This window comes from Chenopodium album, chromosome 1 (genome assembly GCF_948465745.1).
Source record: "Chenopodium album chromosome 1, dcCheAlbu1.1, whole genome shotgun sequence".
Taxonomy (NCBI): Eukaryota; Viridiplantae; Streptophyta; class Magnoliopsida; order Caryophyllales; family Amaranthaceae; genus Chenopodium; species Chenopodium album.
Genome location: NC_137834.1, coordinates 1,264,145 through 1,291,447, shown reverse-complemented (window position 1 = coordinate 1,291,447; position 27,303 = coordinate 1,264,145). Strand labels below are relative to the sequence as shown.

Sequence of the window (27,303 nt, the reverse complement as noted above, 5' to 3'; positions counted from 1 at the left end):
TATTTTTATTATTATTTTTTCTTTTGGAAACAGGGGAAAATACTTACTTGATTCTGTAGATAATGTTAGCTTGTAGATGAGGTCCTAGTATGAGAAACGATCATCACTTGTTCTCAATAGATCAAACAAATGGATAAGGACATAAAAAAAAAAAAAAAAAAAAAAAAATAATAATAATAAAAAAAAAAAAAAGAGTGCAATTTCATGTCCATGAGCCACACAATCCCTCGAAATTTTTAATTAAATTTCGAGTTTCAAATCAGATAATCATGTATGAGTTAATTTTGTAATGTATACCTATAACATTAAAAAAAATGACTAAAATTTCCCAAAGGATATGTCACTTCTCCATTATCTAAAAGTTTTAACACTTTTTCAATTGTGGTCTTTTTTTTTTTTCTTTTTTTTGAAAAAAAAAGTGGTCATTTTCTTAAAGTGTTATACTTCATTATTTGACAAACTATTGCATTAACTATATTTGAACATTATATTTCTCTCCTCTATTATCCCTATATATATATATATATATATATATATACTACTATGGGTGTTTTCATGTTTCAAACATAAAAAATATAGACCTATAATTATTTTGGCCGAATATATATAGTATTATGAGAAGTAGCTAGAAAATGGTCAAGAAGTAAATCGATAAAAGTATTATTCTCTACACAAAGGAGTACAAGGTTGGCAAGATGTAGAAATCACCTCATTTTCAATCATGACTCTAATATAGGGTTTACCTCTAAATTAAGAAAATGATTTTTTGTGAGAACTATCTTATACATTTAAGTTTTTGTGAAAACCTATCTTATTAAAAAAAAAAGTTGTAAAAAACTACCTTATAAACACTAGATGTGTAAGAGACAACCTTATAATTAAAACACTTAATGTTGTAAGAAACTACATTTTTCCGGATTATTGCATTAAATAAGGGACGTTTAATAACTCATTTTCAATCATTTATTCTTTTTTTCCCACCAAGTATCTCCATAGCACCCTTATTACCACCTAATTCCCCTTCTCTTTCATTGCTAAATCAATCACATTGTAACAACCTACAAAATTTAGTTTTTACAAGGTAGTTTCTTACAATAACTTTTTTTATAAGCTAGTTTTTCACAAAATTTGATGTATATAAGATAGTTTTTTTTTTTTTTTTTTTAAAAAAAAAAAACTTAAAAAAAGAACATGAATTGCAAATCTTAAAACTCTATAATTATTCCATTAAACATCAATGAATTTAAATCTGACAAATGATGTATATGTAGATACATAAACTATAAACTTGATATTGAAGTACTTGATGGATAATATTTGCTTATAATTGTAGCTAGGTAAGATCATAAAATTGTGTCAAAAAAAAAAAAAAAAAAAAAAGGATCATAAAATTGAGAATCACCATTCAATTCCTCCGATTTTTAAAACGTACGATTGAAACAAAAAGGATGACAAAAAACGTGGATAATTACCTATGTACTCCTAAAATTTGTCCACCACAATTTTGGTATATGTGGGACAAGCTAAGATTGTATCTTATGGTGTTTTTGTACTATAATTATGTCATACGAAAGGAAAATCATTCGTAAATTTGCTCTATGAATGATGTTCAATTTGCCCCAATCTAATATATATTTATTTACTTGCCTCAAAAAAAAAAATATATATATATATATATATATATATATATTTATATATAAACGGGAGTTTATTTCGAAGTTTAGGAAGACACGTAGGATTAAAATTTCTTAACACGTCATGTATAATTATAAATTTTAGTTAAAGACAATTAAATAAGAGATTGATAAATCTTATAAAATAAAATAATTTAACTGCCACATAGGCAAATTGGCGAATGAGATTTTAAATTTTAAATTAATTCAATAAATAATATTATCTTTTGAAATTGAAGATTTTATCTAAATATATAACAAATGAGAGGGAATTTACAAGTTAATTTAGTCCTTTTTTTTTTCTCGTCAGATTATTTTCAGTTCAATTCATTTCAGCTCCTAATTTTCTTCTCTAATAAAATATTCATTTCATTTCAGTTAATGAGAACAGGCCCTTAAACTTAAAATGTTAAATAATATACTATATACAACGAATAGAATAACAAATGTAATTACATACATACAAAAAATATTTGTTTTAAAAAAAATACAAACAAACGCTGCATCGCACGTGTATCCATAATTAGGGGTGGCAGTTTAATTAACTATCAACTTGATGATCAATTATGACAGCTCGACACTGTCGATGACCATTTAATCATGATTAAGGATTACATTTTCATAATCAACTATTAAGTTTCAATTCCTATTAATTGTTCAACTCAACACGATCAATGTTTCAATGGATTTGTTTGGTTTGTGAAATACATTCTTCTTTGGCAGCCTAGGCTCGATCGTTTTCATATAATCCAGATTTTAATATTAAAAAAAAATTGTGTTTTAGTGTTGGGTTCAGATCTACATACTACTCGTATTTTTTAGATCAAGTTCAAACCAAAATCTATAACCCATAAACTGTATTGCACTTTGTAATTTATTACAGATTTTATATTAGAAAAATTGAATTTTAAAGCTTAAAAGAATTTGCATTGATACATTAATAGAGAACAAATATACAAAAGCTATTCTGTATCATAAGTTAGGATATGGCAGTATCATAAAATACAAAGATTATAAAGGACTTATAAATTAGAAAATAGCATAACTCACCACCTCAGTATAATGCCATATTTTATTTATTTTATACAAAGACATACATAATACGACATAAAAAAAAGAGTTAAGCTAAAATACGATCCCTCAACTTTGCCATTAGTAACACATTTGGTCCCTAATCTTTAAAATGAAGCAAAAAGGTCCCTCAACCACCCTTTCCTCACCATTTCTGGTGGAGGAACTTCCTAGTCAGCAAAGTTTAGGGGTGTCAATGCCAACTAAGCCAAAGTTCAAGGACTTAGAGCGATGATTCAGCAAAAGTTTAGGGACTACACTTGTTTTTTTCAAACAAAAGTTTAGGAACTTGTTAGATTACAACTCATTAATTAAATTAAATATAAACAAAAGCTTACTTATTTATAAAGTGAGTTTTTATTAACCAAATATTTTTAAAGTGAGTTGGCAAGAATAAAAATTGCTAATAAAATTTTATAATCACGATGTATTTTATATATATTTTTTTTATTCCTTTAGTTCCTACCATTTTTCGATAATCAATTTTTTAATTTTTTTATTATTATTATTATTATTATTATTATTATTTACAATATATCCCTACCAAACTCATTAACCACATATCTTCAAATCCTAACTCCTAACTCTTAACCCCTTATATATTTCACACGCCAATATAAATTGAAATAAAAATAAATAAAACCAAAAATGTATTGTGTTTTCAAAAGTGAGTGATGAGTAAGACAAACCCAAACTTTGTAATATAAATTAAAAAAAATTATGAAACTAGAATAAAAATAATACCACCCTACTTTTCTCATAATTGATATATTTTTTTTTTCACGAGTTTATGTTCTAAAAGGTTTTCACTTTTTTGGGTTGTTGTGTGTCAATTTCAAGGTTTTTTCCCTACGTATTTTGTGTTCAAAATGATTTTTAATTTTTTTAGGTTTTACGTGAGACAATTTTAAGGGTTTACCTATTTTCCCCTTTTTTCTTTTGATAATTTCTAGGAGAACATAATTGCCTTAGATTATTGACTAAATGTGTGACCATTAATTCACTCTTAGCTTAAATTATCTCACTTAAATATTTTTATTTTTATAAAGCAAATAATTTATACTAAAATTAAATTGGTTTAGTTGAAATTTAATTAGTTTAATTGAATGGGCTAAAACTTATAAATTATAATCACTTTGTATGGGAGCACCATGTGTCCCATAGATCCCTAAACTTTGGCCTATAATAATTACATTAGCCACCTGACCCTGTAAGTCCCTAAACTTTCATTTCTAATTTTATTAATGTCAACTCATTAGTTGAAGGTCCCTAAACTTTGCATTTAAAATCATTAAATTTGTTGCCACATGTGCACCAAGGTCCCTAAACTATGCCTAGTAAGCTAATTTGTACCTGAAAAGTGAGTCATTGGTGGTTGAGGGACCATTTTGCTTCATTTGAAAGTTGAGGGACTAAATTGCTACAAACACCAAAGTTCAAGGACCGTATTTTAGCTTAACTCTAAAAAAAAATAAACATCACAATTTTTTTGACAAAACTAACATCCTTACACTCCGTTGCTGAAACTCTGAAAATCTCGGACTCGCTTCTGTGACAAAATTTAATGTTGTACACATTCTTACCAGTCTTAGCTTCTTTAATTCTAAAGTAATGAGAAGGCTTGAACGGGCCGTCGGTACCGACGATCACGTACGATTTGTTGTTGGCATCACTAGGGGCAACCCACCAACTCAGGGGTTTATTGCAGTTGGTGGAGACCCTTTCAAATGAGAATTGAATGGAAAATGCAGTGGAAAGGTGCAGTACATAAGCAAAGGTCCAGATATTCACGGGCGAGCCACGACTATTGGACGAGTCTTGGGTTATAAAAATAGAGGGCACGGTGAAGAGCCTTCAGCTGGTGCCAATGTTAGGCCACCTTTGCTTGATGAGTGCGGAAGGATAGATGTAGTAGTGTTAGAGATATGTGTTATCGGAAAATATATGTGTGATATATTTTCCGTAGATATCATTAAAGGAATAATATATTTAGGTTTATTTTATGTTAAGATATGATTTAGTGAATATATCATTAGGATATATGGTATATCTTATGGGAAGATTGTTTCCTATCTTATGAGTATAGGTTTTGTATAAATACTCAACCTATTGATGAATAATAATCAAGCAATACAAAGCTATTCATTCTATTTCTCCCCTAATTTGTCAAGTAGTCCCCTCCATTTTGTAGTATGTCACCGTCAACATCTAGGATGCTGCCGGCGAAACTAGGAGTAGGGGAGAGGACAAGGAGAAGGAGAGTAATTGCAGCAGTTGGGAAGAGAAAGGATGCCATTTTTTTTGTCAAACTTTAGCTTTTGTAGTAGGTCTTTTTTTTTTTTTTTTTTTTTTTTTTTTTTTTTTTTTTTTTTTTTTTTTTTTAAGGGATGGTGGATTGGAAACAAGAGGGATGGTATTTATAGAAGTATTATTTGAATGGTATGAGAGAAATTTTGCAATAAATAATTAAATATGGGGAGTTTTTGGAGCCAGTCCCCATTGATATAATGGCATTTCCGCAATTATTAGACTTACTTTTAGTAGAATACAGTATGTGTATTATCAAGGCTGATTAGGACACCGTTTTATCTCCTTTTTGAGCTCGTTTTGAAAAAATCTTTTTGGAGAGAGAAACCATAGTATAGAGAGAGAAGTTACATAGGCGCAATTCCATCTCTTCTGGCTCCAAATCGATTCATCTGAGCTGAATTTATGCACGTGGTTCCTTGAATTTTAGGTATGGTGTTCAAGGCTACCCAAACCCAAGAACAGTAGTTCACAGACTGAAAGAGAGATAAATGATAAAATAAATTGAATGGGGTTTAAAGTAAGAGAGAGAACGAAATGATAAAATATAGTACTTTGTATAAAATTACCAAATATAGAAGTGATGCATTTAAGAAAAGCATCCCAAAAAGGAAAGTGATGCAAATAAAAAAATACGAAGGAAGTACTATACTTTAAAAATTATAACCCATAACTTTATGGTCGACAGTAATATATTTTTACTTTCCAACTGAGGGTTTCGAATAATATCTAGGAGTACTCATACTATTAAATATAAATGAAACCTTAAAATTAAATTACCCATCTTTTGAACATTTAAAGCAATTAATGTTTAAAACGTGGATAGATTTAGACATTAGTAATGATGCCTTTTTAAAATTTAGTATTTATTATTATTTTATTTATAAATAGCCAATTAACGTAAAGATAGGATATACCTTATTATGGAGGGAACCCACAGTAGCATTGCCCAGAGGAACGCATTAGTGTATATATAAGATGGTGGTTTTTTACTAATACACTAATGTACTTCCTCGGGCAATGCTACTAATGTCTAAATCTATCCACGTTTTAAACATTAATTGCTTTAAATATATCCTATCCGAGGAACCCATCTTTTGAACATTTTATTTATATAAAGTGCTTTATAAGGTAGTTTTTCACACTAACCCACAGTAGCATTGCCCGAGGAAAGCATTAGTGTATATATTTAGATAGAACTTGATTGTTCTACTCCACCCACTTTTTAAATGTGTCCCATTATGAAAAAGTTTAGACCTAACTTTTGGTATCTAACGCACAAAATATAAAATTATAATTGAGGGAGAAGTTTATACTAGGCCTAACCTTCGGGATTTAACGCACTAAAATACAAAAACAACATTATTGATTTGACGCACACAATGAAAAAAAAAAAAAAAAGTATTACCAACTAGGATACTTAGCATAATGTTTTGAATTTTTTTTATCTCCAAAATGGTATATACTAGTATATATGTTTACAAAATTCTATAAGAAAATATCAAATTCGTTTAATTAAAAAATTATGTATCTAACACAAGATTTTAAATAAATATTAAATAAATTTAAATTTTTTGAAAAATAAGATTTGTAAATAATGATAGTCACTTCATTTTAGTTGGCTATCATAATTTACAAATCTTATTATTATGAATCTGTGCACGGAGCAAAAACTATTTAAGTAGTTGTTGTTCACATTTACTGAAATAAGCTGAATTAAACTGAATTGATTAGAGCTGAATTGAACTGATTGGACCTGAATTGAACTGAACTGATTAGAGCTGAACTAAGTTGAAATGAATATTTTATGAGAGAAGAAAATTAGGATCTGAAGTGAAGTGAACTTAACTGATCTGATTAGAGTTGAACTGAACTGAACTAAATTAATTAGAGCTGAACTGAACTGAAATTAAGCTGAAGTGAACAGGCCCGTACTCTGTAACAATATTACTTCGATCCATATAAAACTTTTATAGGAATTAAATATTTAATATTTGTAAATTCCTTTTTAAGAATTTCACATTTTATCAACACTTGTTTTTGTCTAATTACACAAGTAATGACAGTACACCCAATTAAAATGAAATGACAAATATAAGGTATTTTTATTTTATTTTTTTTTAATTTGAATTTGTTTAATGTTTATCCTCTAAAAAAGTTGTGTGTTACATAGACAATTTTGAATTTTTTTTAATATTTTCTAATAAAAAATCTCTTACAAAAAATTTAGCATTTCGGATGGAAATTTTTTCATATAATTTTTCCAATAATCAAGTGTTTTAGGGTCTATTTACTTTGCTTAATTTCAATTCAGTTCAGTTCAGCTCCGATCCATTCAGTTTAATTTAGCTCCAATCAGTTCAATTCAGCTCCTAATTTTCCTTTCTCATAAAATATTCATTTCAGCTCAGTTCAGTTCAGTTTAGCTCCAATCAGTTCAGTTCAATTCAATTCAGTTCAGCTACTTCATTAAATGTGAATATGCCTTTACTTGATAATCCATTTAACATATAGAATAAATGGATGAATGGATAATATACTCTTTAATAATACATTAAAGACAGGTTATCAAAGTTGATCATTTAGACATTTAAGAAAATAATAAATGAATATGAGACAAAGGGGTATTGTCTTAAAGTTGAGGAGCAGTTGCTCTATCACCTTGATAAAATTATAATTATTATTTTTTTTTTGAAAGATGATAAAATTATAAATAAATCAACTAAAATATTTAGTCAGCATGATATTTTTGAAATTATATCAATATTTATGGCACTACATTCTTTAAAAAAAGTTGTTGAATTACTTATAATTTTTTGATCTGATAATAATATTGTATACTTCGTATTAAGGTGATTTAATAAAATCATCAATAATCTTTCAAAAAAAAAAAAAAAAAAATCATCAATAAGTTTTTTTTTTTTTTCTTTAAAAAAAAATAAAAAGCAAGAAAAAAAACGTGTATGTTATGTTATTGAAAATTCCTCCACAACAATTGTTGTGAACGTAGGACAAGATTATATCAATAATTCAAAACATCGATGGTCCACAATTGTTCAATGGTGTACGACGGCTTCATCATCACTTTAATAATAATAATAATAAATAATCAAAAAATAAAATCAGAATAACTGAAATAGACAATAGTACTCTATTAATTTCCCCATTTTTTTGATCTCATGTTGAAGATTTTACTTTTGTAAATTTATTTTATAAATTAAATACTATCCATTTTATATTATTTGCAATAATTTAATATAAATTATAAAAAAAAAAATGTCTAATCACTTCAAAAATATAAAATAAAGGTACTTATTTTTTCATATAAATCATATAAAATCTCACATGACTACATTTTTTTAACAAATAAACCATAAAAGACGATCAATAGTAGTATGCGTGGTTGGTGCACCCGGGTATTTAGTGCACCCGAAAAGAACATTAGGTATATTTAAAAGAACATGGGCGAAAAAAAGAACATTATAGACATTTATAAAGAACACGAGCATAATATGTTCTTTGAGTTTGATCATTATGTTCTTTGAGTTAGAATTATAGGTTCTTTACATTATACAATATGTTCTTTAATGTATGTAAATACATAAACAATGTTAAATGCAATCATCTGAATAACCATGAAAAAGAACATTTTCTTTAATGTATTATCATATTCTTTTTGTAATGACTTTATGTTCTTTGTAATGCCATGTTCTTTGTCAAACACAAACATGTTCTTTTGTCAAACATAGATTAGGTATTTTAATTTTTTCAAACACACTCAACCACATGAGTAACCATGAAAATAACATGTTCTATAATGTATTATCACGTGTTTTTCTCAAACCCTAGTATTTTTTTTTTCGCCCATGTATGTTCTTTAAAAAATGTCTAATGTCCCGTCAAAAAAAAAAAATGTCTAATGTTCTTTTCAAATGTACCATGCGCATGGTGCACTCGGGTGCACTATACTATTTTCATGTATACTCTCATTTTCTTTATATATAACTCTCATTTTGCTCCTCATTGCCTCCCATTTCTTGACTACCTTTTTGTTCCAACAAAGTGCTAGAGCAGGCTTATATAACAAAGATACGAGTGGTGTAATAACAAAAGTAAATAAAACAAAATAGAAAATAGGAGAAAATGTAAAAAAATGTTTATTTGACAGCTTGTAGATGATCCTTGAAATTCTCGTATGTTATATAGATTTTTTTTTTCAGTTAAAAATATTTCAATTTTTCTAATAAAAATTTTGTTACAAAAATATATTATTTTGGTGGGAAATTTTTTCATATAATTTTTTCAAAATCTTATCCACTTATACATTGTAGTGTAGATGGATGAATGGATTTTATAGTCTTTAATAAATAATAATACTTTAAGATATGTTATCAAAGTGGATTATTTAAAAATATAATTATTTTTCATCATAAAAAAAAATAAATAAAGTAGATTTTTTAAAAGGAAAAATTACCGGGAATAATCCGACATTTCGCCCATCCGCCCAAAATAATCCCACCTTTCGATTATTTTTAAATAATCCGACCTTTAATGTCAATTTGCTTTAAATGGTCCCAACCGGTCATTTGACTTGCTATAGCAAGTTACAATACACATGTCGACATTTTATTGGTGGAAAAAATAAAAAATAAAAATAAAAATAAAATTATTAACTAATTACCCCAACAGCACAACCACCTTTCACAGCCACACAATCCCACTAGCCCGACCACCCTCCACGGCCAAAGCCACACAACCCCTCCCAGCGCCACTAGCCTAACCCCCAAGCGCCGCGCTAAACACCCTCTCCCTTCCCTTGAACCGCCGACTCCCCTCCCCTCACCCTGAAACCACCAACCACCCTCAAAAACCCCTTCCCCCATCCCGATCCCAGTCCCCCTTCCCTGCCCCGTCCAAATTCCAGCCCTTCCTCCCTTTGTCCGTCCCGATTCCAGCCCATTTCGGCACTCTCTCCTTCACTCGTCGTGATTCCGACCTCTCTCTCATTCCTTTGCCCCGATTTCGACCTCCCTCCCCTTCCCCCATTTCGATTTCAACCTCACTCACCGTCCTAAAGTCAAAAATTTCGGCCACCCGATTAGCGGCATATTGTCTTCGTCTATATGGGGTTAAAGGGTTGGGTTAGTGGTTAAATGGGGTTGGCTTGGCTTGGTTTGGTGGGATTCCGGTAAGCGTGGTTGTTTCAAGTGTGGGTGGGATGGTGGTTCTAGGGTTTCGGTTGGGTGGTGGTGGGTATGGTGGTGGCTGAATTGGTGTGGGTTAGGTGGTGGTGGTGATTTTTTTTCACAACTTTTTTATTTTTATTTTTTGACTAATCAAGTAGCGACACTTGTAAATTCTACTTTAAAAAAAAAAATTACCTACTCAATCGGTTCCAAGTAAAATGGGACCATTTATAGCGGAGTGGGTATAAAGGTGGGATTATTTAAAAATAATCCAAAGGTGGGATTATTTTTAGCGGACGGCCCAAAGGTGGGATTATTCTGGGCAATTTTTCCTTTTTAAAAATATAATTAGTGAATATGAGACATGAAAGTATAGTTTTGAGTTAGATAAAATCCCTCTTTATAACCTTTAAATAAATTATTATATTAAAGTTGTATTTTGTCGTTGAAGTAAGAATCACGATTCACGAATTGAAAAAAAACAAAGGAATAAAAACAAGTACGGATTGAGAATTCCTCCACCACAATTGTAGATTTGTAGTGAAACAAATATTTCAAAATTGGTGGTCCACAATTGTACCGGTGACTACGATAATTGTATCATTGTCAATTTTGTCACTTTAATAAAATACTCTGTAATTAAAAAAAAATAACCGCAATAAGTGAAATAAACAATAGTCAATATGTTTTTTTTAATCGTAATCAGATAATTAAATTTACTTTTTCAACATTTATTTGATAAATAAAATATCTTTAGTTGTATTTTAGTAAAATTATAAAAAGTTGATATGAAGAAGATATATTTCAAGATGAATCAAATATCATGACTACGGAGTATATTTTTTGTTTCCAATTTATAAATTATAAAAGACAATTAATTATAGTGTATGTGCTCTCCCTCTTCTTTCTTTCCTTTCTTTTTTCCTCTTCATTCCCTCCTATTTCTTTAAAAAGTATTAGAACTGGCTTATCTAACAGAGATACGAGTTGTATAACAAAAGAAAATCGATCAACACTGGTTCTTGTTGGAACAAACAAATGGATAAGGACATGTAGAAAAAAAAACATGGGTAATTTCATGCAACGAGGCACACGCTTTCTCGATACTTTTGTCCACTGCAATTGTGGTACATGTAGGACATACAAATTATTTAATTGGAGTTCGAATTTTTTTTTTAAAAAAATGAGTTAATTTTGTAATATCTAAATACAAAATATAAAAATGACTAAGATTTTCCAAAGAATTTAATGTTATATTTTATTATTTGACAAATTATCATATAAGTACATTTTAATGTTATATTTCTCTCTTCTATGGTCTATTGTTCGATCTCCACATACTACTATTTTTTTTTTATTCTTTTTATGAGTGTTTTCATGTTGCTAACATATAAAATATAAAAACTTAATAATATTTTGGCCCAATATGATATTTAACCATGATATAGATATATAAACTATTTAATTATATAAATTTCAGTAAATTATAATATGTTACATGTCAATAAATTACAGAGTACATATGTGTAATTATACATGCATTTTATTGAAATTTCAAGTATGCAACTCATGCATTAAAACCAAACTAATCAATTAATGCTTCCATTTAAGTACAAAAATAATAATAAAAAAAATATACTCGTATATTGTTTTATTTACATTATACTTAATATATTTACGTTTCTCAAAACAATGAAACATTACAATGATACATATATATAATACCATACATGTAACAATAATTGAACATTATTAGAGTACACAACTATGCCGTACATTTTTAACTTCCCAAAAACTCCCTATATCCGTCACAAAATTTGTGACATACCATCGTTATAATATTTCTATAAATAACATCCTTACCATTTCCAATTGTCTATCATCCCTCAAAACTCAAAAAAAAAATAACCTAATCCTAGAAAGCTAAAGTTTCACACAAAAATGGCTTCCTTCCTCCTCCCTACTACTGCAATTACTCTCCTTCTCCTTGTACTCTCTCCTTCTCCTAGTGTTGCAATCGTAGATGGAGACGGCGACTTACTACGAAATGGAGGGTATTACTACATCCTTCCGCACTCATCAAGCAAAGGTGGTCTAACATTGACACCAGCTAAGGACTCTTCACCCTGCCCTCTTTTTATAACCCAAGATTCGTCCAATAGCTGCGGCTTGCCTGTGAAGATGTCTACCCTAGCTAGAATACCGGTTCTTACGTCTGGAATTCCCATCGATTTCGCCTTTGATAAGGCCTTCATCAGCTGCAATAAATCACCGGACTGGTGGGTGGCTCCTAGTGATGCCAACAACAAATCGTACGTGCTTGTCGGTACTTCGGAGCCATTCAAGCCTACTTATTATTATAAGGTTGTAGAAGCTAAAACTGGTAAGAATGTGTACAACATTAAGTTTTGTCACATAAGCGAGTCCGAAATCAAGTGTAAGGAAGTTAGTATTCTTGATGATGGAATGTTGGGAGTCATCGAGGATGGACCTTTTCCTGTTACGTTTGAGAAGTATTCTCCAAAGATTATTGCCTCTTACACTACTAAAAATTGGCCAAATTGCGACCGGCGCAAACGGTCGCAAAAAATAGTAAAAACGGTCGCAAAATATAATTGCGACCGGCAACGATCGCAACATGGCGGTCGTTATTATCTTGGTCGCAAAAAAAAAAAAAAAAAAAAAAACGGTCATAAGCCGTCGCTAAAAGTATTAAAAAAAACAAAAAAAAAAAAAAGAAAAAGGCCCACCCTTAAACCCAGATCCCACCCAAACCACCACCACTGCCCACCCTACACAACCACTAGTCGCCGCCTCTACCCACCATTACCTTCACCCACCTTCAACCACCCATACCCACCACCACCCACCCACCCTTAACCCAGAAATTCGAACACAACAATTAAACCCAGAAATTCGAATAAAAAAATTCAAACACAACAATTCCAACCCAGAAATTCGAACACAACAATTTAACCCAGAAATTCGAACAAAAAAATTCGAACACAACAATTTAACCCAAAAATTCGAATAAAAAAATTCGAACACAACAATTTAACCTAGAAATTCGAACAAAAAAATTCGAACACAACAATTAAACCCAGAAATTCGAACAAAACAATTAAACCCAAAAATTCGAACAACAAAATTCGAACACAAAAATTAAACCCAGAAATTCGAACGAAAAAATTCAAACATAATAATTAAACCCAGAATTTTAGTACAAAAAAATCAAATAAAAACGTACAATCGAACCTAAATTCGACAAATTAACCCACAAATCCGAACCTAAATTCAACAAAAAATTCGAATGTAAATTCGACAATTAAACCCACAAATTCGAACCTAAATTCAACAAAAAATTCGAACCTAATTTCGACAATTAAACCCACAAATTCGAACCTAAATTCGACAATTAAACCCACAAATTCGAACATAAATCCAACATAAATTAAACCCACCTTTATTAATATTTTTTCCTCTAATGGTTCATATGGTCGAATTCGACCACAAAAACTCCAGATCTGGAATTTTTATGGTCGAATTTGACCATTAACACCATAAATCGTTTGTTGCTCGTTGAATTTATCAAAATTTGTTTATTGCTCAGTTAAGAATCACCAAAGAAGATTAATTAAGGCAGCTAGCACTGGTGTAAAAGAGAACGGAGGTAAGAGAAGAAGAGGATAAAGGAAAAGGAGAAGAGGAAAGAGATCGGGGATAAGAGGAAACAAAAGGAGTAGGGGAAACTGATTAAGGAAATAAGAAGAGGAAATAGAGAGAAGGAAGAGGAGAGAGGCGTGAGAAATGAAAAAAATGAGAGAGGGGAAGTGGAGCGGCTGTATGCTTATTAGGGTTAGGGTGTGCTTCTCTCCCCTTTTATATAACCCTTTTTAAAAAAAAAAAATAGATTTTTTGCGACCGGCATTAGCGGTCGTAATTTTGTGACCGACTCTCAAACGGTCGCAATTGTAGAAATTTTCGACCGACTCTCTCAAACGGTCGCAATTATAGAAATTTGCGACCGACTCTCAAACGGTCGCAATTGTAGAAATTTGCGACTGACTATCAAACGGTCGCAATTTTCCAAATTTGCGACCGTTAGTAACGGTCGGAAAAATATTATTTTTATTTTGAATTATTTTTGATATGTATTTTATTTTTAAAAACTATTTAAATGCCTTTGCGACCGTTTTATAACCCAAAAACGGTCGCAAATCTGTGACCGCTTTAAAAACGGTCCCAAATCTGCGACCATTTTCATGACGGTCGTAGAAAAACGGTCGCAAATTGGCCGAATTTTAGTAGTGTTATGTTTAAGTTTCTCACTTTTGTTCGTGCATGTGTTAATGTGTACTACGTGTGCCTATAGTCCATGCATGAATAAAAATGAGATATGTATTACTATGGAGAACTTTCGTTTCTTTTTTCTATTTGTCATATTATGTCTTTCAATAAAAATGAATAAAAATATGGCAGTATTTTAAGTGTTGAATTATGCTATTTTCAAATTTTAATGTCAGGTATAATCTTTGTATTCTGCTCCATACTATATTTACTTCGTATAAAAGTATAACACGTACAATTTGAAATGATCATGGTACTGTCCTCATATTACAATAACCTAAAGTTGATACTCCCATTGCTATTCGATATCCAAAAAATGCCAACAACAACAATTGAAAGTTTTAATTTTGATACACTTGTAAGAAGAAGAAAAAATGGTGTGAAATTTGAAATATAAGAGGATCTTTTATCAAAATGACTAATTTTACAAAATTATTTACCACAATGGCTAATTATAAATTTTAATTCCCAAATTAGCTAATTTATTAACTTGGAAGGAATTTATCTATTTCTTATATTCCTTTAAACCAATTTGGTTCACATTATTATTATTATTATTATTATTATTATTATTATTATTATTATTATTATTATTATTATTTTCGGGTTTTTGTTTTTCTTTGGGAAATTCTAATGCCATAGTTTAAAATATCCCATTAATTTGAATAATGAGTAATATATTTGCAACAATTCCCAATTCTTAATAAGTTACACAAAATAAACAATCATTAAAAAAAATTTATCTGGACTTCCAATCAACCACAAAAAAAAAAAACTCTTTTTTACACATAAAGATTGAAATATACTTTGTATTAAGGTCTAAAGGCCCAAAGTTTCTAATGCACTTACAAAGAGAAAATGTGTATTAGAATAAGATAAAAGCCTAAAATTTAGAAAGCAAATAGGAATAATCAAGTCTTGATTAAATATAATAACTAGAGTTATAAAACAGTTGACCATAATATCATTTTATTTGCTTCGAAAAAGACGAACAGTACTTTATTTCCCTTATTGTGGTATAATCTGCGATAATCTTGATAGACCAATACTACTTGAAATTCCAAATTTTTGTGATTAATATAATCTTGACGAAAAATTAGGGCTTTTTTTTTATTGTTGATCGAAATTAGGTTTCTGCCCGTGTTGGCATACTTCGTACTTTTGTATATTGCTTTAATTTTCCAAAAAAATAAATAAATAAAACAAAAAAAAAAGTCAATAAAGTGAATCAAATCAGTTCAAAGAAAAATAAGAAATTGATAATCTCCTTCCATGTCAATAAATTAGCTAGTTTGAGAATTAAATTTTAAAATCAGCCGTTTTGATAAATACTTTTATCAAATAAGCCGTTTTGATAAAAGATCCAATATAAGAGGGATATAAATTTTAGGCTGAGAGGAACTACAAGTTTAAAATTAACGGTACGACTACTAATTTTGAATTGTCGTTAATTAAATTAGTGTTTCAGGTTTAATTATACAAGACGTAATGTATGTTATATTATGTAAAACTCCTCCCATTGGAATGACATGGATTATAAACATTTGTTCAGTTACAATGGTTACTAGTTCTAACTATTTTAAGAAATTTAAACGAAATATTTTGTGGAAGCTAAAAATTTTTAAGCAGTACTACCATGTTAGATTATGTAAAACTTCTCAAATTGGAGTGAGTTACATTGATAGTGTCATCCTTAATTATGATTAAAGGGACGTTGATAGTGTCGAGCTCCATAATTGGTCGTCAAGTTGATAGTTGATTGAACTGCCACAACCCCTAATTATGAATATATTGGGGTAAATTGATCTGAACTTCATTTATAGAGCAATTTACGAATTATTTATTTCCCTTTCATATGACATCTACCATGATAAGAGTACAATCTTAGCTTGTGGTAGATGTGATGGATGAATTTTAGGAGTACATTGGTAATCATTCACGTTTTTGTCGTCCTTTTTGTTTCAATTGTATGTTTTAAAAACCCGAAGAATTGAAAGGTGGATCACAATTTTATGATCTTATCTACATGCCAAAAAAAAACAAAAAAAACAAAAATTATCCATCAATTACTTCAATATTAAATACTTCTAACTAGTTTTCGAAAAAACTCTTCGTACTCCATAAATATGTTATATCTTTACTAAGCTGTATACAAAAGTTATAAACTAGCTAGGGAATATAAAATAATCAAATGTAAGTGTATTCATTTTCGAATTTGAGTAGTTTTTTTTTTTTTTTTTTTTTTTTTTTTGAAATAAAAAGATAATTTTGAAAATTGCCATCCAAACTGAAACTTATGAAACATATGGATTAAAGTAAAATACAAGGTTCCCCTAAAAAAAAAAAAAGTAAAATACAAGGTGTTTGAGAAAAGTTGCAATTAGAATATTGAAGTTTGAGAAGTAGCAAATAGGAGGTAATACGTACGGTGGTGACCTCTTACAACTAGTTTCCCACTATTTAAAAACAAAAATTAAGTAAAAAACCTTATTTACATTTCACACTTTTCAATTTTTCTCCCTCTTTCACCAATCCCACATTCCCCAATGTCATAATAATTAAGAAAATAATATAATGCTTGTCTTTTACTAGTTCCGCTAAAAATATACAACCACTGTCCAAATTTGTTAAATCCTACTCTCTCCGTTTTTAAATACTTGCTCCATTTTTCCATGCACGGAGTTTTAGATAAAATTGGAGAAAATAATAAAATATGGAAGTAGTGGGGTAGGTGAAAAAATATAAAATTGTAAAAATTAAAATTAGTGGAGAGAATTGAAGGAGAGAGAATATAAAATTAATAATACATGATTTATGTTGGGTCCACTAGGTGAGAGAAATGAATTAAATATTGTAAAAGCTTTCCAAATAAGGAAATGGAGCAAGTATTTAAAAACGGCCAAAAAGGAAAGTGAAGCAAGTATTTAAAAACGGAGGGAGTATTTCACAAAAACTTCAAATTTTAAACATAGTCCTTAATATTCAAGTTCTTGACGGATAATATTTGCTTATAGCTAGATAATAAGATCATAAAATTTTTAAAAGGACATTTTGTGAAAAACTACCTTATAAAGCACTTTTTTTGCGAGAAACTACTTAATAAAAAAAATGTTGTAAGAAACTACCTTATAAAAGGGTAAATGTTGTAAGACACTACCATTGGTAAAAAAGTCACCGTTGACTTTCATTTTCCGGCGTTAACCACATCACTTGCCAATCACGTGACTTTTAATTCACCATTTCCCTTTTTTTTTCTTAATTGGCACGTGATGTGGTCAACGCCGGAAATAAAAGTCAACGATGACTTTTCGACCAAGAGTAGTCTCTTACAACATTTACCCTTTTATGAGATAGTATTAGGTAGTTTCTCGCAAAAAAAAAAAAAAAAAAAAAAAAAAAAAAAAAGTGCTTTATAAGGTAGTTTTTCACAAAATGTCCACACCCAACGTTTCGTGCGGCAACTACCTTCAATTAGAGCTGTCAATTCAGGTAAACAGGTCGGGTTTGGGTCGGATAAAAGTGGGTCGGGTTAACTCGGGTCGGATCAATTCGGATTAATTCTCGGGTTAGGGTAATTCTTGGGTTCGAGTTGGGTTCGGTTCAAGTCAATAATTTGCGGATTAGAATCAAGTCGGGTCAGTCTTGGGTTTGAGTCGGGTTCGGTTCAAGTTAACAATTTGCAGATTATAATTAGGTCGGGTCATTTTCAAGTTGGGTCATTCTCAGGTTCAAGTTTGGTTCGGTTCAAGTCAATCATTTGCGGGTTATAATTAGGTTGGGTCATTTCCAAGTCAAGTGATTCTCGGATTCATCAAGTCGGATTATGTTCAAGTCAATAATTTGCAGGTTAGAATCAGGCCATATTCGGGTTCAACTAACTATAAATAGATAATTATCATTTTTATCGAGCTAATTATTTCTTTTGACTATAATATATATGACAATATATTAGGGAACTATAGTCTATAATTTAGGAAGATAATTAACTCCTTTGACCATACAACAAATATATACTATATTTAACTCTTAAATTTGAGGATGATGCTCCTTTCTTTTGCTGGCCTGGACTGACTTGGTCTCCCTAGACAAAATGCTTTGATCAACAATAATAAGGTGGTCCAAATTGCATTTAAGGTGATTTAAAATCTGATCAGGAACAATTTGGTTTGAATTTAGGTCGGGTCAATAAAAAGTCGTGTTAATTTCGAGTCGGGTTAGTAACAAATCGGGTTGAATTTTTGGGTCGGGTAAATAATAGGTCTGGTAAAATTCGGGTCGGGTCAAACAAGTCGGGTTGAATTTGGGTCAGGTAAATAACAAGTCAGGTTGATTTCGGGTCGGGTTTGTAACAGGTTGGGTTAAATTCGGGTCGGGTTAGGAATGGATTGGGTTGAATTCAGGTCAGGTTAGTAACAAGTCGGGTCAAATTTGGGTTTTGACGGGTTAAAACAAGTTTGGGTCAATTTCGGTTCAAGTCGGGATCGGTGCAAGTTAATTAAATTTGCCGTTGTAAACCGGTAAATCGGTGCAAGTTGTAAACTGGTAAATTGACCGTTTAAAAGCAAATTGGATGGTTCCACACATCAAATTGGACTCTCGGAGGGTATTAGGGACCATGGTAAACATTTCGGCAATTTTTATTATTAAGCGAAAATAAGTCAAAAAATTCCAAAATGGAAGGCTAATATCCACGCTTATTGAGAAATTATGGAGGTTTCGGGGTCCGGTGTCGAAATGTCTTGAAATTCTATGGGTTACATCTCGGGGTCATATAAAGCCGTTTGGAACCATATATAATCTATTTGTTGTCATAAATGTTCGTGATAGGCTTGGATTAATGAAATCGGTGTAAGTTGTAAACCGGTAAATTGGTCGTTTAAAGGCAAATTGGGTGGTTCCACCCACCAAATTGGACTCCAGGAGGGTATTAGGGACCATGGTAAACATTTCGGCAATTTTTATTTCCGAGCGAAAAAAGTCAAAAAATTTTAAAATTGAAGGCTAATACCCACGATTTTTGAAAATTTTTGGAAGTTTCGGGGCCTAGTGTAGAAAAATCTTGATATTTCAGGGGATACTTATCGGGGTCATATAATGTCGACTGGAACCATATATGATCATCATATGTTGTCATAAATGTCCGTAGTATGCTTAAGTTAATGAAATCTGTGTAAGTTGTAAACCAGTAAATTGGCCATTTAAATGCAAATTGGATGGTTCCACAAACCCAATTGGACTCCCGGAGGGTATAGGGACCATGGTAAACATTTCGGCAATTTTTATTTCCAGGTGAAAAAATGTCAAAAAATTCTAAAATTAAAGACATATATCTACGTTTTTTGAGAAATTTTGGAGGTTTCGGGGCCCGGTGTCAAAAAGTATTGAAATTCTAGGGGATACATCTCGGGGTCATATAATGCCGTTTGGAACCATATATGACATTATTTGTTTCCATAAATGTACGTGGTAGCCTTGAGTTAATGAAATCGGTGCAAGTTGTAAACCGGTAAATTGGTCGTTTAAAGGCAAATTAGATGGTTCCACCCACCCAATGGGACTCCCGGAATGTATTAGGGATCATGGTAAGCATTTCGGTAATTTTTGTTTTCGGCTAAAAAAAGTGAAAATTTTCAACATTGAAGGCTAATATCCACGCTTTTTGAGAAATTTTGGAGGATTCGGGGTCCGGTGTCAAAAAGTCTTGAAATTCTAGGGGATACATCTCGAGGTCATATAATGCCGTATGGAACCATATTTGATCATTATTTGTTGTCATAAATGTTTGTGGTAGGCTTGAATTAATGAAATCGGTGCAAGTTATAAATCGGTAAATAGGACGTTTAAAGGCAAACTGGATAGTTCCACCCACCCAATGGGACTCCCGGACGTTATTATGGAATATGGTAAAGATTTGGGTAATTTTTGTTTTCGGCTAAAAAAAGTGAAAATTTTCAAAATTGAAGGCTAATATCCACGCTTTTTGAGAAATTTTGAGGTTTCGCGGCCCAGTATTGAAAAGATTTGAAATTCTATGGGATATATATCGGGGTCATACAATGTCGTTTGGAACCTCATATGATCATTATTTGTTGTCATAAATGTTTGTGGTAGGCTTGAGTTAATGAAATCGGTGCAAGTTGTAAACCTATAAATTGGCCGTTTAAAGGCAAATTGTATAGTTCCATCCACCCAATTGGACGCCAGGAGGGTATTAGGGATCATGGTATATATTTTTAAAAAATTTTATTTCCGGGCGAAAATAAGTCAAAAAATTTCGAAATTGATGGCTAATATCCACACTTTTTGAATAATTTTGGAGGTTTTGGGGCCCAGTGTCGAAAAGCCTTAAGATTTTAGGAAATACATCTCGGGGTCATATAGTGCCATTTAGAACCATATATGATCATTATATGTTGTCATAAATGTTCGTGGTAGGTTTGAGTTAATGAAATCAGTGCAAGTTGTAAATTGGTAAATTGGTCATTTACAGGGAATTGGATGGTTCCACCCACCTAATTGGACTCCCGGAGGGGTATTAGGGACCACGGTAAACATTTTGACAATTTTTATTTTCGGGCGATAAAAAGTAAAAAAAATTCCAAAATTGAAGTCTAATATCCACGCTTTTTGAGAAATTTTGGAGGTTTTTGGGCCCGGTGTTGAAAAGTCTTGAAATTTTAGGGAATACATCTTGGGCTCATATAATGTCATTTGGAACTATATATGATCATTATTTGTTGTCATTAATGTTCGTGGTAGGCTTGATTTAATGAAATCGGTGCAAGTTGTAAACTGATAAATTGGCCGTTTAAAGGCAAATTGGATGGTTCCTCCCATCAAATTGGACTCCTAGAGGGTATTAGGGACCATGTTAAACATTTTAGAAATTTTAATTTCCGGGCGAAAAAAATTCAAATTATTCCAAAATTGAATCCACGCATATTGCGAAATTTTGGAGGTTTCGTTACTGGTGTCGAAAAGTCTTGAAATTCTAAGGGATACATCTCGGGGTCATATATTTCTGTTTGGAACCATTTATAATCATTATATGTTGTCATAAATGTTCGTGGTAGGCTTGAGATAAATAAATCAGTGAAAGTTGTAAATCGGTAAATTTACCGTTTAAAGGCAAATTGGATAGTTCAACCCACCCAATTGGACTCCGCATGGTATTAGGGACCATGGTAAACATTTCAACAATTTTTATTTCCAGGCAAAAATAAGTCTAAAAATTCCAAAATTTAACGCTAATTATCCATGCTTTTTGAGAAATTTTGGAGGTTTAAGGGCCCGGTGTCGAAAAGCCTTGAGATTTTAGGAGATACATCTCGGGGTCATATAATGTCGTTTGAAACCATTTATGATCATAATATGTTGTCATAAATGTTCATGGTAGGCTTGAGTTAATGTAATCGGGGCAAGTCGTAAAATGGTAAATTAGCCGTTGAAAGACGAATTGGATGGTTCCACCCAACCAATTGGACTCCCGGAGGGTATTAGGGACCATGATAAACATTTTGGCAATTTTTATTTTCGGACGAAAAAAGTCAAAAATTTCCAAAATTGAAGGCTATTATCCACGCTTTTTTAGAAATTTCGAAGGATTCGAGGCCTAATGTCGAAAAGCAATTGATAAATACATTCATTGTTCTTATTTTAAAAAACCTTCTCTTGGATCTTGATCTATATATGTATATATATACTTTATGAAAAAAGTCCCTTTACAAGAGAAACACATAATGCAATATTCCTAATATTATGTAACAAATGTTCGTAAATAGTTTCGTCCCTAAGATATTGTGAGGTACCTATGAAAAAAGGATCTATATGATCAACATTGCACTAAAACACATTATTTTCGTTCTCCAGGAATTTGTAATAACAGCGGCGACACGGCCAAAACAAAATATTTTTTGATTTTTTTTCATCTTTCTTTCTATTTTTTTTTTCCTTTTTTTTTTTATTTTTTTTATTTTTTTATAAGTCAGAAATATTGAAATTACTACAATGATTTTGAGAAATTAAGGGGATATTGACAAGTGTTAGAATTGTCAATTTATCTCTACACTATCTCAACTCTTTATTGACTTGTTTTATAAGAATAAAGTAGTACAAATAAGTGCCCATAGGTCGAGTCAGGCTATAAGCTTTTAGGGTCTAACATAATCTGAATATCTGATGATCTGATTAGAATGGATGAAAATTGGTCGTGTTAGGCTTTAATATATGTTACACATTAATGTTATTAAACTCGCTATCACTCATTATGAATAATGTAGGGCAAGTTGATTTCAATTTGAGAATGATATGATTGGCTAACTCTTCGATTTTTAGTTATATGGTCGATCAAGGGAACCTCACAAATCATAATAAAGATAATCTTTTTTCTTCTTACCCAAAAATAAATTAATAGATAAAAACAAAAAAAAGGTTGATTTTTAATGTGTCCTCCGTACGTGACCACTTATTAAATATAATCTTGTTATAACATCTACCGCACTTGTGGTCGACAGAATTTTCGAGTGTAATTGTCCACGTTTTTTTTAGGCCAGCTCATTACAATGAAAGCTACGTAATCTATGTTTTGGCCACCCTACGTACATGTCGCCAGTTGGGCTCTAGAAACAACCTTCCTATCTACTACCAATTTAATTTCGAGATGTAAGAATATCTCTGATTTTTCTGAAAATCTAATTTATTATTTTTTTTTTTTAAAAAATTGATGAGTTCATGTGAGTTAAAAAACTAGGTTAGCGCCCGTGCAATGCACAAGTTTACCATTAATTTATCTTTGAATATTTGTAATATTTGTTTTTCTTTTGAGTTTAAAATGTTCATAAGTTCAATTTAATTTCCCTCAACTATGCTAACAACTTACAACTCTTATAAAAACACCAACAACCTAATATCAACATATGTTGTTTTTTGCTCGGACTTGTTCTTCATTTGGATCAAAAAAATAATATCAACATACATTACCAAAATAATAGGTCCCTGCTTTTAATTAATTACCTAAATAATAGCTACTATATGTTTGAAATTAATTAGCATTTTGTTTAAAGAAAAAGTAATTAGCACTTAAGCGGGAAATCTTTTTATGAAATAGCGCCACTTGTACAACTTTGAAAAAATATAGGAAAATTTGCAAAGAATAATACGACCTTTCAGCGGTCTTCCAAGAATAGAATGACCTTTGAATTATTTCAAAATGGAACAACCTTTGATATACATTTGCCGAAAATGGACCAAAAAACCTGTAACTTGTTTTACAGGTTACTTTGGACACGTGTCACATTTGTGATTGATTAAAACTTTATTTATTTTATTTTAACATTTTTATTTTAATTATATGATATAAAAATAAAACTTAAATTAAATTTAAAAAAAAAAAAAAAAAAAAAAACTGGAAAAAAACAAATCCCCCCCCCCTTCCTGGCAGCCACCCACCACCACCTGCTATCCCCATCCCTAAACCCGCCGGTGGCCAGAGCCTATACCTGGTGTCGGCGGTACCCTCCTGACCCAGACCCAGACCCCGACTCCGACCACCCATCCACTCCCCTTGAACCACCACCCGAAAATTCAATGAGGCTAAAACCACCACTCGATTTTAAGGTTTTCGAGTGGTGGTTCAGGGGAGGAATGGATTGGAGATGGGCGCCGGAGGGGCATGATGGATTTGCCGGCAAAGGGGAAAGGGTTGGGGCGCCGGTCGGCTGCGCGGTGAGGAGAGCTGGGTTTTCAAGAGGAGGGAGGGGGTTATAAGGTGGAGGAAAGGTGGTTTATTAAGGGAAGGGGAGGGGCGTGTAGGCTCGAGATCTAGGTCAGGAGGGGTGCGCCATCGCCGGGTAAAGGGATCAAACCGCCGGCCGGGGGTGGAGAGGGGGAGAGCAGATGGTGGTCGAGTGGCTGCAAGGGGGAGGGGTTTTTTTTTTTAATTTCAGTTTTCTTATTTAGTTTTTAAGTATTTATTTATTTTAAATTTAAAAAAAAAATTGTTAAACAAATTGACCAACGACATTGTGACACGTGTCACTGGTAACCTTCTAAACAGGTTACCAACAGGTCACGTTCTATTTATGGCAAATGTGTATTAAAGGTCGTTCCATTTTGAAATAATCCAAAGGTCGTTCTATTTATGGAAGACCGTTGAAAGGTCGTATTATTCTTGGCAAATTTTCCAAAAATATAACATCAGCGGTTGCTACTTTAGTATTAGTTATAGATTTTATATATACATACGGTGACACAGATGCAAGGTACATTTAAAGATATTTTTTCTTCATTAATTTTTCTTTGTTCATTTTAAGATTTTAAAAAGAAAAAAAATATTATAATTAGATAAGCAAAAGAATCAACTTTGATGTACCTATCTCTACGTGCTTATGAGTGTATATATATAATGTGTAAAATTTTAAATTCTAAAATTTAGCATCTCTATCAGTCAATTATATATAGTTTTATATCCACTTAAATAACAAGATGTACGTGTACTTACTTTTTATATACTATTGAAAATTTTAATATTTTCAATGTTAATGTATCACTCTCTTCGTTTTATTAAATTGTACATTGATTCAACATGCAATAGATTTTGTGAGGGTACTAATAGACCATATTAATTAGTAATGGACAATGTAGTGACCATTGCTAAGTTTTGCATATTATTACTCCATTGTCCCTTCTCCAATTTAAATTTTCTTGTAGTGATACATGCGTCGACATGAGGAAAGGAAAATGAAAGGCCAGGGCCAGGGAAGAAATTCTTCAGCTAACCTAATAAAGGGTATGTTCTCATACGATTATTTTCATTTCAATTCAGCTCAATCAGTTCAGTTTAGTTCAGCTCCTAATTTCCTTTTTTTTATATAAAATATTCAATTCAATTCAGTTTAGTTCAGCTCTAATAAGTTCAGTTCAGTTCAGCTCAGCTCTAATAAATTCAGTTTAGTTCAGCTCAACTCTAATAAGTTCAGTTCAGTTCAGCCCATTTCAGTTAATGAGAACACTTTCAAACTTGATACAATTTTTTATTATACTTTCTAACAAGTAGTTTTTCCTACACCCCCCTCCCATGCGATATAATTTAGGAAAAAAGAATCATCATAAAAACTTTTCCTAGCTTCCCGCGCCATTTGGCCGCCTCAACTCCTCCATCAACCAATTGCCTCTCCACAAACCAAACAAAAACTCTATTTAGTAATTTTATACATATTTTATTATTTCTCTATCTTCTTTAACCTCACTCTAAATATTTTATATTTTCTTTCTCTTTAATGATCCTTAATCTCTCACACATGTTATCTTTTTCAAGGTTCACATTGTATTTTTATTATAATAAATTAATCATCCACTCCCCTACATGCACAATATATAATATATATTAAAGGAAATAAACTCACCTAAAAAATTTGGATAAATGCAAGTGATGCATTTAAAAAAAAAAATGGAGTATTCATTAATCCATTAATTTTTAAGAGAATATGCATGTGACTACTTTTTCTTTATAGAGGAAAGGATTAAGAATTTATACAATTTATAAAGGCTCCACAAAGTGGGGTTGTTGTTGATAAAAAGTGAATAAAAGATACCATATAAAGATTAAAGTAAAATGAATTAAAAAAAAAAAAAGAAGAAGACAAAATAGAAAAGTGAGTACAATTTAGGAAAGGGAGTACATGATGATTACATAAAATAGAGTAAGTATTTCTATAATATTAACTTATTATATACACTATTTTCTTATTATTAAGATATTCCAAACTTATTCCATAATTAATAGTTCGCATACTTGTTTGTTGAAGAATAAACCTCTCAAGTGTCACTATATGTAAGTGTCCCACATTGATTGAAGAAGAGAGAATTAAACACTTTATAAGGCTAAGGGGCTACTCCTCCTATTGCCATATGGTTTTGGAATGAAACCTCCTTGGACTTGTGAAGTGGACTCTCTCTCTCTCTTGGTTTGCGGGTGCGGCCCAGACCCGCGTTTAACATTGTTTATGGTTTTTTCTTACTCTTTATGGTACCATCTCCTACAATATCTATAGAACTAGGAAAATGTGAAGATCATCATCGTCCAAAACTCTATAAATAGACAATTAATCCAGCAACTCAACACGATAAATGTCCCTATAATCTTAATTAAGTATGCACGACAATTTTTAAGTTTAATTAAATCAGCTATTAAGTTTAATTAAATCAGCTATTAAGTTTAATTTCCTCTTAATTGTTCTTCTTTACACAATCAATCTTTTAATAATGAACTAGTGTATATCCCGGGCGATGCCCCGGGTTGCTAACTTGTGTACTTCTTGCTTTAATTTAACAATAATGTTGGACTATTTGTGTAGTTAGTGCGTATAGTGGTTCGGGCATTGCCTTGGATGTCACCTTTTTTTTACATCATATGTATTTATATTTTAATCTTGTGAAAAATAAATGAATTATATTAGTATATTACCTCTAATTTACATAATAAATGAAAGGAATATTATAATATTATGTGAAACTTGAAACATTAATAATAGTTGGTTGAGATGGTAAAATTATTACATATATATATTGGAGGTTATGACATTGTGACATAAGCACACATACTTTAAAGAGTGCCACGTGGCACCATTCCTTTAAAAGGAACGCCTTTTAATATATAGTATAGATTTGTTTGATTTGTGAAAATATACTTTTTTTTTTATTTTTTATTTTCATACTTGTAT

The 27,303-nt window shown here is 31.2% G+C and overlaps 1 protein-coding gene across 1 annotated transcript; it reads left to right on the top strand.

Moving 5' to 3' along the window:
* The first annotated feature begins 12,178 nt into the window (after positions 1-12,178).
* Positions 12,179-26,941, top strand: LOC145563864 (trypsin inhibitor-like). The gene is made up of 2 exons (XM_081624278.1): positions 12,179-12,750; positions 26,938-26,941. Exons 1-2 carry the CDS (start codon positions 12,179-12,181, stop codon positions 26,939-26,941), a joined length of 576 nt encoding a protein of 191 aa, XP_081480404.1.
* The last annotated feature ends 362 nt before the right edge of the window (positions 26,942-27,303 follow it).

Coding starts and splice junctions, on each gene's coding strand:
- LOC145563864 (XM_081624278.1), top strand. CDS start 12,179: ATGGCTTCCTTCCTCCTCCCTACTACTGCAATTACTCTCCTTCTCCTT.